Consider the following 17,325-nt stretch of genomic DNA (forward strand, 5'->3'; position numbering starts at 1 on the left):
GGCAGTGTTTTTCAACCACTGTGCCGTGGCACACTAGTATAATAATAATAATAAAATATTTTGTTTGTAAAAAGCACTTTACATTGAGTAAACAACCTCAAAGTGCTACAGTGTATTAAAAAAAATAAAAATAAAAAGGTAATAAAAAAATTAAAAAAACTAGAACAGCCAAATAGCTAAAACTAGTATGCATATATCTAAAAAAAAAAAAAGGTTTTTTTTTTTTTAAAAAAAAGAAGGGTTTTTAAGCCTTTTTTAAAAAGCCTCCACAGTCTGTGGTGCCCTCAGGTGGTCAGGGAGAGTGTTCCACAGACTGGGAGCGGCGGAGCAGAAAGCCCGGTCTCCCATTGTTCGTAGCTTTCTCCTCGGAGGTTGGAGGAGGTTATCCTCAAAGATGATCTAATTTCACCGATTTGGGTTAAAAATATATTTTTGCACACCAGTAGTTATAGTCTGAGTTTCGGTGCTCTCTAGAGCTCGGTAGAGTAACCCTGTAATATCCTTCCATATCAGTAGGTGGCAGCAGGTAGCTAATTGCTTTGTAGATGTCGGAAACAGCGGGAGGCAGGGTGCAGGTAAAAAGGTGTCTAATGCTTAAACCAGAAATGAACAAAAGGTAAGTGCCGCTAAGAAAAGGCATTGAAGCTTAGGGAAGGCTATGCAGAACAAAACTAAAACTGTACTGGCTACAAAGTAAACAAAAACAGAATGCTGGACGACAGCAAAGACTTTTTAAATTTTATTTATTTATTTATTTATTTAGTTATTTATTTATTTTTATTTGGTATTTATTTATTTTTATTTTTATTTTTTTAAATATGTAGAAACATGTGTTTTTCGTCAAAAATTATATATACCAGTGTGCGCTATAGTATGGAAAACACGGTATGTAATTGCAAATAAACAAAAATGTTAAATAACTATTGCAACTACCTGCTGGTGTTGATGTTTACGTTATGTGTTATTGATGGGTTTTTTTGTTTGTTTGTTGTTGTTTTTTTAAATCAACATAAAAAAATGTAAAAAAGCAAAGACTTACTGTGCAGCAAAGACGGCGTCCACAAAGTACATCCGAACATGACGTGACAATCAACAATGTCCCCGCAAAGAAGGATAAAAACAACTGAAATATTCTCGATTGCTAAAACAAAGTAGATGCGGGAAATATCGCTCAAAGGGAGACATGAAACTGCTACAGGAAAATACAGAAAAAAGAGGAAAAAGCCACCAAAATAGGAGCGCAAGACAAGAAGTAAAACACTACACACAGGAAAACTGCAAAAAACTCTAAATAAGTCAGGGTGTGATGTGACAGGTGGTGATAGTACACCTACTTTGAGACAAGAGCTATAGTGATGCATGCTTGGTTATGGTTTAAAGCAGTGGTTCTTAACCTGGGTTCGATCGAACCCTAGGGGTTCGGTGAGTCGGGCTCAGGGGTTCGGCGGAGGTCAAAACACACCCGACTCATCGTGTAAATACACACTTCTCCCTATCGGCGTGTTACGGATACGGCAACAGCTGACTGATTTGCAGGTGTGTCATTTGTTGTGAGTTTATGCACTGTGTTGGTTTTGTTGTTTGAACATTAAAACATTAACCAGATTGTTGCGTTCAAATGTCTATTAAGTACATCAGTAGTAAAAATGTTGCGTTCAAGAGTTTACCAAGTAAAACATAAACGAGAGTGTTGCGTTCAAATGTCTACTAAGTACATCAGTAGTAAGAATGTTGTGTTCAAGTGTTTACCAAGTAAAACATTAACGAGATTGTTGCGTTCAAATGTCTACTAAGTACATCAGTAGTAAAAATGTTGCGTTCAAGTGTTTACCAAGTAAAACATTAACGAGATTGTTGCGTTCAAATGTCTACTAAGTACATCAGTAGTAAAAATGTTGCGTTCAAGTGTTTACCAAGTAAAACATAAACGAGAGTGTTGCGCTCAAATGTCTACTAAGTACATCAGTAGTAAGAATGTTGCGTTCAAGTGTTTACCAAGTAAAACATAAACAGGAGTGTTGCGTTCAAATGTCTACTAAGTACATCAGTAGTAAGAATGTTGCGTTCAAGTGTTTACCAAGTAAAACATAAACGAGAGTGTTGCGTTCAAATGTCTACTAAGTACATCAATAGTAAGGATGGTGTGTTCAAGTGTTTACCATGTAAAATAATAGTGGGAGTGTTGCGTTCAAATGTCTATTAAGTACATCAATAGTAAGGATGTTGTGTTCAAGTGTTTACCAAGTAAAATAATAGTGGGAGTGTTGCGTTCAAATGTCTATTAAGTACATCAATAGTAAAGATGGTGTGTTCAAGTGTTTACTAAGTAAAGTAATAGTGGGAGTGTTGCGTTCAAATGTCTATTAAGTACATCAATAGTAAAGATGGTGTGTTCAAGTGTTTACCAAGTAAAATAATAGTGTTGCATTCAAATGTCTACTAAGTACATTAAAAGTAAGAATGTTGTGTTCAAGTGTTTACCAAGTAAAACATTAACGAGATTGTTGCGTTCAAATGTCTACTAAGTAGATCAATAGTAAGAATGTTGCGTTCAAGTGTTTACCAAGTAAATCATTAACGAGATTGTTGCGTTCAAATGTCTATTAAGTACATCAATAGTAAGAATGTTGTGTTCAAGTGTTTACCAAGTAAAATAATAGTGGGAGTGTTGCGTTCAAATGTCTACTAAGTACATCAATAGTAAGGATGTTGTGTTCAAGTGTTTACCAAGTAAAATAATAGTGTTGCATTCAAATGTCTACTAAGTACATTAAAAGTAAGAATGTTGTGTTCAAATGTTTACCAAGTAAAACATAAACGAGATTGTTGCGTTCAAATGTCTATTAAGTACATCAATAGTAAGAATGTTGTGTTCAAGTGTTTACCAAGTAAAATAATAGTGGGAGTGTTGCGTTCAAATGTCTATTAAGCACATCAATAGTAAGGATGGTGTGTTCAAGTGTTTACCAAGTTAAATAATAGTGGGAGTGTTGCGTTCAAATGTTTATTAAGTACATCAATAGTAAGGATGGTGTGTTCAAGTGTTTACCAAGTAAAATAATAGTGTTGCATTCAAATGTCTACTAAGTACATTAAATGTAAGAATGTTGTGTTCAAGTGTTTACCAAGTAAAACATTAAGGAGATTGTTGCGTTCAAATGTCTATTAAGTACATCAATAGTAAAAATGTTGCGTTCAAGTGTTTACCAAGTAAAACATAAACAGGAGTGTTGCGTTCAAATGTCTATTAAGTACATCAATAGTAAGAATGTTGTGTTCAAGTGTTTGCCAAGTAAAATAATAGTGGGAGTGTTGCGTTCAAATGTCTATTAAGTACATCAATAGTAAAGATGGTGTGTTCAAGTGTTTACTAAGTAAAGTAATAGTGGGAGTGTTGCGTTCAAATGTCTATTAAGTACATCAATAGTAAAGATGGTGTGTTCAAGTGTTTACCATGTAAAATAATAGTGGGAGTGTTGCGTTCAAATGTCTATTAAGTACATCAATAGTAAGGATGGTGTGTTCAAGTGTTTACCATGTAAAATAATAGTGGGAGTGTTGCGTTCAAATGTCTATTAAGTACATCAATAGTAAGAATGTTGTGTTCAAGTGTTTACCAAGTAAAATAATAGTGGGAGTGTTGCGTTCAAATGTCTTTTAAGTACATCAATAGTAAAGATGGTGTGTTCAAGTGTTTACCAAGTAAAATAATAGTGGGAGTGTTGCCTTCAAATGTCTTTTAAGTACATCAATAGTAAGGATGGTGTGTTCAAGTGTTTACCAAGTTAAATAATAGTGGGAGTGTTGCGTTCAAATGTCTATTAAGTACATCAATAGTAAGGATGGTGTGCTCAAGTGTTTACCATGTAAAATAATAGTGGGAGTGTTGCGTTCAAATGTCTATTAAGTACATCAATAGTAAGAATGTTGTGTTCAAGTGTTTACCATGTAAAATAATAGTGGGAGTGTTGCGTTCAAATGTCTTTTAAGTACATCAATAGTAAAGATGGTGTGTTCAAGTGTTTACTAAGTAAAGTAATAGTGGGAGTGTTGCGTTCAAATGTCTATTAAGTACATCAATAGTAAAGATGGTGTGTTCAAGTGTTTACCAAGTAAAATAATAGTGGGAGTTTTGCCTTCAAATGTCTATTAAGTACATCAATAGTAAAGATGGTGTGTTCAAGTGTTTACCAAGTAAAATAATAGTGGGAGTGTTGCGTTCAAATGTCTATTAAGTACATCAATAGTAAGGATGGTGTGTTCAAGTGTTTACCAAGTTAAATAATAGTGGGAGTGTTGCGTTCAAATGTCTATTAAGTACATCAATAGTAAGGATGGTGTGTTCAAGTGTTTACCATGTAAAATAATAGTGGGAGTGTTGCGTTCAAATGTCTATTAAGTACATCAATAGTAAGAATGTTGTGTTCAAGTGTTTACCACCATGTAAAATAATAGTGGGAGTGTTGCGTTCAAATGTCTTTTAAGTACATCAACAGTAAGGATGGTGTGTTCAAGTGTTTACCAAGTAAAATAATAGTGTTGCATTCAAATGTCTACTAAGTACATTAAAAGTAAGAATGTTGTGTTCAAGTGTTTACCAAGTAAAACATAAACAGGATTGTTGCGTTCAAATGTCTATTAAGTACATCAATAGTAAAAATGTTGCGTTCAAGTGTTTACCAAGTAAAACATTAACGAGATTGTTGCGTTCAAATGTCTATTAAGTACATCAATAGTAAGAATGTTGTGTTCAAGTGTTTACCAAGTAAAACATAAACAGGAGTGTTGCGTTCAAATGTCTATTAAGTACATCAATAGTAAGAATGTTGCGTTCAAGTGTTTACCAAGTAAAACATAAACAGGAGTGTTGTGTTCAAATGTCTATTAAGTACATCAATAGTAAGAATGTTGTGTTCAAGTGTTTACCATGTAAAATAATAGTGGGAGTGTTGCGTTCAAATGTCTACTAAGTACATCAATAGTAAGGATGGTGTGTTCAAGTGTTTACCAAGTAAAACATAAACAGGAGTGTTGCGTTCAAATGTCTATTAAGTACATCAATAGTAAGGATGGTGTGTTCAAGTGTTTACTAAGTAAAATAATAGTGGGAGTGTTGCGTTCAAATGTCTATTAAGTACATCAACAGTAAAGATGGTGTGTTCAAGTGTTTACCAAGTAAAATAATAGTGGGAGTGTTGCCTTCAAATGTCTGTTAAGTACATCAATAGTAAAGATGGTGTGTTCAAGTGTTTACCATGTAAAATAATAGTGGGAGTGTTGCGTTCAAATGTCTATTAAGTACATCAATAGTAAAGATGGTGTGTTCAAGTGTTTACTAAGTAAAGTAATAGTGGGAGTGTTGCTTTCAAATGTCTATTAAGTACATCAATAGTAAAGATGGTGTGTTCAAGTGTTTACCAAGTTAAATAATAGTGGGAGTGTTGCCTTCAAATGTCTATTAAGTACATCAATAGTAAAGATGGTGTGTTCAAGTGTTTACCAAGTTAAATAATAGTGTTGCATTCAAATGTCTACTAAGTACATTAAAAGTAAGAATGTTGTGTTCAAATGTTTACCAAGTAAAATAATAGTGGGAGTGTTGCGTTCAAGTGTCTTTTAAGTACATCAACAGTAAGGATGGTGTGTTCAAGTGTTTACCAAGTAAAATAATGGTGTTGCATTCAAATGTCTACTAAGTACATTAAAAGTAAGAATGTTGTGTTCAAGTGTTTACCAAGTAAAACATTAAGGAGATTGTTGCGTTCAAATGTCTATTAAATACATCAACAGTAAAACTGTTGCGTTCAAGTGTTTACCAAGTAAAACATAAACGAGAGATGTGATGTTCATGCACGGTTCATTGTATGCACCAGTATAAAAACATGGTAACACTTTAGTATGGGTAACATATTCACCATTAATTAGTTGCTTATTAACATGCAAATTAGTAACATATTGGCTCTTAACTAGTTAAGTACTTATTAATGCCTTATTCGGCATGGCCTTATTATAACAAATAACTCTAAATTAAGTCTTTATTACTTAGAATATGTTCCCCATACTAAAGTGTTACCAAAAACATATAAGTTTGTCTTGAATTTGAAAAAAAATAACATTTTATTTTTCACTAAAGAAGGGTTCGGTGAATGCGCGTATAAAACTGGTGGGGTTCGGTACCTCCAACAAGGTTAAGAACCACTGCTTTAAAGTCATATCCAACAATTGCGACAACAACTTTTTTACTGTCAACTCGAGTTTTGTTTTTTTAATGATTTCTACTGGTGGTGTGCCTCCGCATTTTTTGTGGCCTTGGCTCAAAAAAGGTTGAAAAACACTCCTGTAGGGGGGGGGGGAAAAGTATCATTGTGATGGGACTGTTCAAACTCTTGTCTGGGGTCTCACCACAGGAGGCTGGCCTGTCACTCCTGGATGGCGAAGGGATGCCAGGGCGATGGAGGAAAGAATGTCTCGTGCTGAGCGAGCTGACCAAAATCCACCAGAAAGCCCGAGACCTCCAGGACGCTTGGCTGAAATTTTACCAAAAGGCCACCGGTAGCTGTCACTCATCAAATTGTCCACTTCATTAGGCACACCTGGCGCCAAAACAATACAAACAGCATCGATTGCTATCTTCTAGGTATGTGCTAAGTGTACCTAATGTTGTGGCTGTGTGTGTGTTCTGTCTGGCAGGCATCAAGCGGCGTAAGAAGAAGCGAAAGACCTCGTCCAAGATTAAGCGCAAAAAGCGTTCGTCGGCGGCGCCTGCGAAGAAATCCGCGGAGAAGAAGAAGCCCGCTGCGCCCAAAGCGGTGGTCAATGCGCAGCCCCAGGTGGCCACCACCACCACCAAACCCAAGCCCAAACAGAATCCCAAACAAAGACTAAGACCTTCGAAGAACGCCAGGTGTGTTGTTGTGAGTTCAGGGGAAACATATCAGCAATAATACTAAAACAATGGAAAAAGTGCTTGATGATGCACATTTTCCAGCCGAAACCCAAAAGCAGTGAAGTTGTCACGTTGTGTAAATTTTGTGTAAATAAAATTAAATTAAATAAAATAAATATAAAATAAATAAAAAATATTAATAAATAATAATAATAATATAATAATAAAAAATTATTAATAATATAATTTATAATAATATAATAATATATAATAATTTATCATAATAAATAAATAATAATAATAATAAATACAAATAAATAATAAATAATAATAAATATAAATAATAAATAAATAAATAAATATAATAAATAAATAATAAATAAATAAAAATAAAAAAATAAAAAAATAAAAATAAAAAAATAAAAAAATAAAAATAAATTTATAATAATAAAAAATAATAATAATATAATAATAAAAAATAAAAAAAAATAAAAATTAAATTAAATTATTGTGTAAATAAAAACAATGATTTGCAAATCCTTTTCAACTTATCTTCAATTGAATAGACTGCAAAGACAAGATATTTAATATTAACTTAGAATTTAATGGCACTGTGTTACATGGCCTTTCCTTTTAACAACACTCAGTAAACGTTTGGGAACTGAGGAGACACATTTTTGAAGCTTCTCAGGTGGAATTCTTTCCCATTCTTGCTTGATGTACAGCTTAAGTTGTTCAACAGTCCGGGGGTCTCCCTTGTGGTATTTTAGGCTTCATATTTTCAATGGGAGACAGGTGTGGACTACAGGCAGGCCAGTCTAGTACCCGCACTCTTTTTACTATGAAGTTGTAACACGTGGCTTGGCATCGTCTCGCTGAAATAAGCAGGGGCGTCCATGATAACGTTGTTTGGATGGCAACGTACGTTGCTCCAAAAACCTGTATGTACCTTTCAGCATTAATGGTGCCTTCACAGATGTGTAAGTTACCCACGAATACACCCCCATACCATCACAGATGCTGGTTTTTCAACTTTGCACCTAGAACAATCAAAATGGTTATTTTCCTCTTTGTTCCGGAGGACACGACGTCCACAGTTTCCAAAAACACTTTGAAATGTGGACTCGTCCGACCGCAGAACACTTGTCCACTTTGCAACAGTCCATCTTAGATGAGCTCGGGCCCAGCGAAGCCGGCGGCGTTTCCGGGTGTTGTTGATAAATGGCTTTGGCTTTGCATGGTAGAGTTTTAACTTGCACTTACAGATGTAGCGACCATCTGTAGTTACTGACAGGAGTTTTCTGAAGTGTTCCCGAGCCCATGTGGTGATATCCTTTACACACTGATGTCGGTTTTTGAAGGGTCCCGGGCGTGCTGCTTACATGCAGTGATTTCTCCAGATTCTCTGAACCTTTTGATGATATTACGGAGCGTAGATGGTGAAATCCCTAAATTCCTTGCAATAGCTGGTTGAGAAATGTTGTTCTTAGACAATTTGCTCAGGCATTTGTTGACAAAGTGGCGACCCTCGCCCCCGTCCTTGTTTGTGAACGACCGAGCATTTCATGGAAGCTGCTTTTTTACACCCAATCATGGCACCCACCTGTTCCCAAACAGCCCGTTCACCTGCGGGATGTTCCAAATAAGTGTTTGACGAGCATTCCCTCGACTTTCTCTGTCTTTTTTGCCACTTGTGCCAGCTTTTTTGCAACATGTTGCAGGCATCAAGTCCCAAATGAGCTAATATTTGCAACAAATAACAACGTATTGCAGTTGGAACGTTAAATATCTTGTCTTTGCAGTCTATTTAATTGAAAAAAAGTTGAAAAGGATTTGCAAATAATTGTTTTTATTTACCATTTACACGACGTGACAACTTCCCTGGTTTTTGGGGTGTGCATTCTGATGGAGATTTTTCTATATTTGTATTAATTTGTTCACAATTTAAGCGACTTTATTACTAAAATGCCTCAATATGCATCTTCTTAGGGCGCCTGTGAAGCACGTACGGGAGTATAAAGTCACACAAATCGGAGCTCTTCGTATCCATGGAAACATCAAACGAGAGTAAGACCTTGGCGTCTCATCAATGTTTATATCTCACCTTGACCGGACTGCATCTTCCCAGGTCCGTGATCCTCACCGGCTTTCCCGATCCACGCCTGGCCGCCTTGCCTCTTTGCCCCGCCCCCTCCTGCCTCCCCTCCTCCGTGCCCCTCACCGTGTGCCCCCTGCTGCTGAGGGCCGCCCTCCTCAGGGGCCCCGGCGAGCCGAAGGAGCAGGCGCCCGTCCGGCGGTGCTGCTGCAGCCCGGCGCTGATGCCCGTGCTGACGGACGCCGAGTACGACGCCTTCATCATGGGCCAGCCCAAGCACAGCCAGCAGATCCTCATCGTGTACGTGACGCTGCCCGCCAGCTGGGAGGAGCCCGGGGCGAGGGACGCCATGGCGAGGGACGCCATGCAGCGGCTGTACCGCCGCAGCAACGTGAACAGAGCCATGCCGTGCACTCAGGTGACCATGCTGGACACTCCATTAGGTACACCTAGAAAGCCCATCCAAGAGCACGCCGTGCAGTGCGAGACATGTGACCTCCATTGTCCTGTCCAGTGCCAGATGGACTCCTTTCGCCTGGTGAGGTACGAGGTGTCAACGGGAGCGCTGGGCTGTCCCATAGACAACATCCTGCTGCAGCACCGCAACAACGTCGCCGCCGGCATGATCCTGGTCAGTACTCGACACGCACTGCAATATCTTTTAGGACGGCGCACTGCAAAAAGTGAAATCTAAGTAAGATGAAATATCTCAAATAAGGGTGATATTTGCTTATTTTCGGTCCGATAAGATCATTCGTCTCACTAAGCAGATTTTATGTTAGAGTGTTTTACTTGTTTTAAGGGTTTTGGTCCTAAATAGGGATGTCCGATAATATCGGAAATTATCGGTATCGGTTTTTTTATTATCTGTATCGTTTTTTTTTTGTTTTTTTTTATTAAATCAACATAAAAAACACAAGATACACTTACAATTAGTGCACCAACCCAAAAAACCTCCCTCCCCCCATTTCTTTCTGTTATTAATATTCTGGTTCCTACATTATACATCAATATATATCACTACAGTCTGCAAGGGATACAGTCCGTAAGCACACATGATTGTGCGTGCTGCTGCTCCACTAATAGTACTAACCTTTAACAGTTAATTTTACTAATTTTCATTCATTACTAGTTTCTATGTAACTGTTTTTATATTGTTGTACTTTCTTTTTTATTCAAGAAAATGTTTTTAATTTAGTTATCTTATTTTACAAATTTTTTTAAAAAGTACCTTATCTTCACCATACCTGGTTGTCCAAATTAGGCATAATAATGTGTTAATTCCACGACTGCATGTATCGGTTGATATCGGTATCGGTTGATATCGGTATCGGTAATTAAAGAGTTGGACAATATCGGAATATCGGCAAAAAGCCATTATCGGACATCCCTAGGCGGTATAATAATAAAACGCTAGAAATACAATAGGGTCCTCTGTCCTAACTTTTGTTTTGAAGGGGGAATTGCAAACTTCCTGTTGATTTTTGCTGGGGGTTGTCAGTGTATGAAATCTAGGTCTAAGTGAGACCTACATAGAAGTTTTTGTTTCATGTCTCTACGACATTCCTACTGGGAGTTACAGGCAGTTTTGTCTGTGTTTTCTTCCTAGGGGGCGCTAGACCGCAATTTTGAGTTTTGGGGTTTGGTTTTTTGATTCGATCGCAATTTTTACCAGTCCTGAAGTGTGTGTCAAATATGGTGAGTTTTGAAGCATGTTAAGGGGGTCAAATTACAGCTCAAAGAGGCGGCGGTATTAGAGATGTCCGATAATATCGGCCTGCCGATATTATCGGACGATATATGCGTTAAAATGTAATATCGGAAATTATCGGTATCGTTTTTTTTTATTATCTGTATCGTTTTTTTTTTGTTTTTTTTTTTTAAATTTTTTTATTAAATCAACATAAAAAACACAAGATACACTTACAATTAGTGCACCAACCCAAAAAACCTCCCTCCCCCCATTTCTTTCTGTTATTAATATTCTGGTTCCTACATTATACATCAATATATATCACTACAGTCTGCAAGGGATACAGTCCGTAAGCACACATGATTGTGCGTGCTGCTGCTCCACTAATAGTACTAACCTTTAACAGTTAATTTTACTAATTTTCATTCATTACTAGTTTCTATGTAACTGTTTTTATATTGTTGTACTTTCTTTTTTATTCAAGAAAATGTTTTTAATTTAGTTATCTTATTTTACTCATTTTTTTAAAAAGTACCTTATCTTCACCATACCTGGTTGTCCAAATTAGGCATAATAATGTGTTAATTCCACGACTGCATGTATCGGTTGATATCGGTATCGGTTGATAAAATGAGGTAATTAAAGAGTTGGACAATATCGGAATATCGGCAAAAAGCCATTATCGGACATCCCTAGGCGGTATAATAATAAAACGCTAGAAATACAATAGGGTCCTCTGTCCTAACTTTTGTTTTGAAGGGGGAATTGCAAACTTCCTGTTGATTTTTGCTGGGGGTTGTCAGTGTATGAAATATAGGTCTAAGTGAGACCTACATAGAAGTTTTTGTTTCATGTCTCTACGACATTCCTACTGGGAGTTACAGGCAGTTTTGTCTGTGTTTTCTTCCTAGGGGGCGCTAGACCGCAATTTTGAGTTTTGGGGTTTGGTTTTTTGATTAGATCGCAATTTTTACCAGTCCTGATGTGTGTGTCAAATATGGTGAGTTTTGAAGCATGTTAAGGGGGTCAAATTACAGCTCAAAGAGGCGGCGGTATTAGAGATGTCCGATAATATCGGCCTGCCGATATTATCGGCCGATATATGCGTTAAAATGTAATATCGGAAATTATCGGTATCGTTTTTTTTCATTATCGGTATCGGGTTTTTTTTATTTATTTTTATTTTTTATTTTTTATTAAATCAACATAAAAAACACAAGATACACTTACAATTAGTGCACCAACCCAAAAAACCTCCCTCCCCCCATTTCTTTCTGTTATCAATATTCTGGTTCCTACATTATACATCAATATATATCACTACAGTCTGCAAGGGATACAGTCCGTAAGCACACATGATTGTGCGTGCTGCTGGTCCACTAATAGTACTAACCTTTAACAGTTAATTTTACTAATTTTCATTCATTACTAGTTTCTATGTAACTGTTTTTATATTGTTGTACTTTCTTTTTTATTCAAGAAAATGTTTTTAATTTAGTTATCTTATTTTACTCATTTTTTAAAAAAGTACCTTATCTTCACCATACCTGGCTGTCCAAATTAGGCATAATAATGTGTTAATTCCACGACTGCATGTATCGGTTGATATCGGTATCGGTTGATATCGGTATCTGTAATTAAAGAGTTGGACAATATCGGAATATCGGCAAAAAGCCATTATCGGACATCCCTAGGCGGTATAATAATAAAACGCTAGAAATACAATAGGGTCCTCTGTCCTAACTTTTGTTTTGAAGGGGGAATTGCAAACTTCCTGTAGATTTTTGCTGGGGGTTGTCAGTGTATGAAATATAGGTCTAAGTGAGACCTACATAGAAGTTTTTGTTTCATGTCTCTACGACATTCCTACTGGGAGTTACAGGCAGTTTTGTCTGTGTTTTCTTCCTAGGGGGCGCTAGACCGCAATTTTGAGTTTTGGGGTTTGGTTTTTTGATTAGATCGCAATTTTTACCAGTCCTGATGTGTGTGTCAAATATGGTGAGTTTTGAAGCATGTTAAGGGGGTCAAATTACAGCTCAAAGAGGCGGCGGTATTAGAGATGTCCGATAATATCGGCCTGCCGATATTATCGGCCGATATATGCGTTAAAATGTAATATCGGAAATTATCGGTATCGTTTTTTTTCATTATCGGTATCGTTTTTTTTTAATTTATTTATTTATTTATTTTAAATTAAATCAACATAAAAAACACAAGATACACTTACAATTAGTGCACCAACCCAAAAAACCTCCCTCCCCCATTTCTTTCTGTTATCAATATTCTGGTTCCTACATTATACATCAATATATATCAATACAGTCTGCAAGGGATACAGTCCGTAAGCACACATGATTGTGCGTGCTGCTGCTCCACTAATAGTACTAACCTTTAACAGTTAATTTGACTCATTTTCATTAGTTACTAGTTTCTATGTATCCATCCATCCATCCATCCATCTTCTTCCGCTTATCCGAGGTCGGGTCGCGGGGGCAGCAGCCTAAGCAGGGAAGCCCAGACTTCCCTCTCCCCAGCCACTTCGTCTAGCTCTTCCCGGGGGATCCCGAGGCGTTCCCAGTTTCTATGTAACTGTTTTTATATTGTTTTACTCTCTTTTTTATTCAAGAAAATGTTTTTAATTTAGTTATCTTATTTTATTATTATTTTTAAAAAAGTACCTTATCTTCACCATACATGGTTGTCCAAATTAGGCATAATAATGTGTTAATTCCACGACTGCATGTATCGGTTGATATCGGTATCGGTAATTAAAGAGTTGGACAATATCGGAATATCGGATATCGGCAAAAAGCCATTATCGGACATCCCTAGTCCTAAATGATCTCAGTAAGATATTACAGCTTGTTGCGGAGATTTGATGAGCTATATTGAGTAAAACATGCTTCAAACTACAAACCCCGTTTCCATATGAGTTGGGAAATTGTGTTAGATTTAAATATAAACGGAATACAATGATTTGAAAATCCTTTTCAACCCATATTCAGTTGGATGCACTACAAAGACAACATATTTGATGTCCAAACTGATAAACTTTATTTTTTATTTTTTGCAAATAATAATTAACTTATCAATGGGAGACAGGTCTGGACTACAGGCAGGCCAGTCTAGTACCCGCACTCTTTTACTATGAAGCCACGCTTTTGTAACACGTGGCTTGGCATTGTCTTGCTGAAATAAGCAGGGGCGTCCATGATAACGTTGCTTGGATGGCAACATATGTTGCTCCAAAACCTGTATGTACCTTTCAGCATTAATGGTGCCTTCACAGATGTGTAACTTACCCATGTCTTGGGCACTAATACACCCCCATACCATCACACATGCTGGCTTTTACACTTTGCGCCTAAAACAGTCCGAATGATTCCAGAGGACACAACGTCCAAGTCCACAGTTAAACAATTTGAAATGTGGACTCGTCAGACCACAGAACACTTTTCCACTTTGCATCAGTCCATCTTAGATGAGCTCGAGCCCAGCGAAGCCTGTAACGTTTCTGGGTGTTGTTGATAAATGGCTTTCGCTTTGCATAGTAGAGTTTTTACTTGCACTTACAGATGTAGCGACCAACTGTAGTTGCTGACAGTGGTTTTCTGAAGTGTTCCTGAGCCCATGTGGTGATATCCTTTACACACTGATGTCGCTTTTTGATGCAGTACCGCCTGAGGGATTGAAAGTCACGGGCTTGGCGCTTTTGTGCAGTGATTTCTCCAGATTCTCTGAACCTTTTGATGATATTACGGACCGTAGATGGTGAAATCCCTAAATTCCTTGCAATAGCTGGTTGAGAAATGTTCTTAAACAATTTGCTCACGCATTTGTTGACAAAGTGGTGACCCTCGCCCCCGTCCTTGTTTGTGAATGACTGAGCATTTCATGGAAGCTGCTTTTATACCCAATCATGGCACCCACCTGTTCCCAATTAGCCTGTTCACCTGGGGGATGTTCCAAATAAGTGTTTGACGACTTTCTCAGTCTTTTTTGCCACTTGTGCCAGCTTTTTTGAAACATGTTGCAGGCATCAATTCCCAAATGAGCTAATATTTGCAAAAAATAACAAAGTTTCTCAATTCGAACTTTAAGTATCTTGTCTTTGCAGTCTATTCAATTGAATATAAGTTGAAAAGGATTTGCAAATCATTGTATTCTGTTTTTATTTACCATTTACACAACGTGACAACTTCACTGCTTTTGTAATAACACCCATGACGTGCTGCGTGTATCATGATAAATATTAAAGTGACTCACTCCATGGACAGTTGTTCGTATGGTCTAGCTTGCCGGAGATGTTTCCTGTTGATTTTTTGGGTAAGCACTCCATTTATGTCGAAATAGCTCGTCTCCAAGTTCCATATTTATAGCCTCAAAATCACTTTCATCTCACTCTCCCGGCTTCCGTCTGCTCCAACGTCTCACTCTTCCTTCCTGCTCGCTTCTATAAGCTGCAGTATACTCAGCTTCAAAATTATAAGGTTGTGAACCCTCATTTGTCCAAAAATAGTCAGTATACAATAGTCTAGTATTTCGTACATATTACATATTGTTATGAAGGTGTCTGTTACTACATTATATATATACTTGCAGTGTGTATATTGTACATATTACATATTGTTATGAAGGTGTTTGTTACTACATTATACATATACTTGCAGTGTGTATATTGTACATATTACATATTGTTATGAAGGTGTTTGTTACTACATTATATATATATACTTGCAGTGTGTATATTGTACATATTACATATTGTTATGAAGGTGTCTGTTACTACATTATATATATACTTGCAGTGTGTATATTCTACATATTACATATTGTTATGAAGGTGTCTGTTACTACATTATATATATATACTTGCAGTGTGTATATTGTACATGTTACATATTGTTACGAAGGTGTCTGTTACTACATTATATATATACTTGCAGTGTGTATATTGTACATGTTACATATTGTTATGAAGGTGTCTGTTACTACATTATATATATACTTGCAGTGTGTATATTGTACATATTACATATTGTTATGAAGGTGTCTGTTACTACATTATATATTTATACTTGCAGTGTGTATATTGTACATATTACATATTGTTATGAAGGTGTCTGTTACTACATTATATATATACTTGCAGTGTGTATATTGTACATATTACATATTGTTATGAAGGTGTCTGTTACTACATTATATATATACTTGCAGTGTGTATATTGTACATGTTACATATTGTTATGAAAGTGTCTGTTACTACATTATATATATACTTGTAGTGTGTATATTGTACATATTACATATTGTTATGAAGGTGTCTGTTACTACATTATATATATACTTGCAGTGTGTATATTGTACATGTTACATATTGTTATGAAAGTGTCTGTTACTACATTATATATATACTTGTAGTGTGTATATTGTACATATTACATATTGTTATGAAGGTGTCTGTTACTACATTATATATATACTTGCAGTGTGTATATTGTACATATTACATATTGTTATGAAGGTGTCTGTTACTACATTATATATATACTTGTAGTGTGTATATTGTACATATTACATATTGTTATGAAGGTGTCTGTTACTACATTATATATATACTTGCAGTGTGTATATTGTACATATTACATATTGTTATGAAGGTGTCTGTTACTACATTATATATATACTTGCAGTGTGTATATTGTACATATTACATATTGTTATGAAGGTGTCTGTTACTACATTATATATATACTTGCAGTGTGTATATTGTACATATTACATATTGTTATGAAGGTGTCTGTTACTACATTATATATATACTTGCAGTGTGTATATTGTACATATTACATATTGTTATGAAGGTGTCTGTTACTACATTATATATATATACTTTCAGTGTGCTTCAAAAAAATGCAAATATTGCAAGACAATATTGTGACATAATGCAGTACAACGTAGTTATGAGCTCATCTCCATGTGTGAGTCAGATGTACATCCGAGGAACGCTGATGTTTTTGGGCTACGTATCCAGCGGTAGCAGCCTCTCCACCGTGGACCTCCAGAAGCAAATACTGAGAACCAGAGAGGACTACAGGTGTGGCGTGAGCCTCCCTCCAGATTACAAATTCAGGTAAGTTCCATCTTTTCGCTCTTTTTTTAATCGACGTCAAACAAAATCGGCTCTTTTGTCTCGCAGCGAAAGGCCAAAGGTCGCGGCGGCTCCCCCCGACGCAAAAAAGCCCGACTGTCCGTCGCCGACGGGGAAGAACGACGTGGCTTTGACTCTGTCGGCGGAGAAGGAGTGTCCGCCTGACACGTGCGTACTGAAGGAGACCAGTTGATGTCCAAAGTGTGACATCACAAAAACGGCGTTCTGTTTACCCCAGCTGTGGGAATTACCCCCCCCCCCCCCCCCCCCCGCTCAGGAGGAAGAGATGATGTAGATGTGATGGTCCAGATATGAGATACTCATCGTTTCACTTTCTGTTCTCTATCAAACCACCCTGATGACTGGGTGTTACTTCCTCAGCCTTGCAGCAAATAATACATCAGCTCCATTTGTCATTTCCTTAAAGGGCTTTAAAAATAGCAAATAGGACGTAGAGTGTGCGTTCATTCTTGTGGATATCAATACAAACCCCAAAA

At 36.8% G+C, this 17,325-nt stretch overlaps 1 protein-coding gene across 2 annotated transcripts in view; it reads left to right on the top strand.

Annotated features, from left to right (window-relative positions):
• LOC133647017 (uncharacterized protein C3orf20-like) overlaps positions 1-17,325 on the top strand; it is an 85,171-nt gene extending 67,846 nt beyond the window's left edge. Inside the window, exons 13-19 of one of the 2 annotated variants that reach the window (XR_009825412.1) lie at positions 6,408-6,552; positions 6,691-6,904; positions 8,876-8,953; positions 9,015-9,424; positions 9,496-9,612; positions 16,668-16,810; positions 16,877-17,011. Coding sequence is in view for 1 of the 2 variants with exons in the window: in XM_062043056.1 (XP_061899040.1) it covers positions 6,408-6,552; positions 6,691-6,904; positions 8,876-8,953; positions 9,015-9,399; positions 9,496-9,612; positions 16,668-16,810; positions 16,877-17,021 (1,227 nt within the window). In the remaining variant the exon portion in view is untranslated. Of the gene's footprint in view, positions 1-6,407; positions 6,553-6,690; positions 6,905-8,875; positions 8,954-9,014; positions 9,425-9,495; positions 9,613-16,667; positions 16,811-16,876 lie in introns of both variants that reach the window. The other variant, XM_062043056.1, reaches the window with a different exon arrangement.

The sequence above is a fragment of the Entelurus aequoreus genome, linkage group LG03 (assembly GCF_033978785.1).
Source record: "Entelurus aequoreus isolate RoL-2023_Sb linkage group LG03, RoL_Eaeq_v1.1, whole genome shotgun sequence".
NCBI classification, from domain to species: Eukaryota; Metazoa; Chordata; class Actinopteri; order Syngnathiformes; family Syngnathidae; genus Entelurus; species Entelurus aequoreus.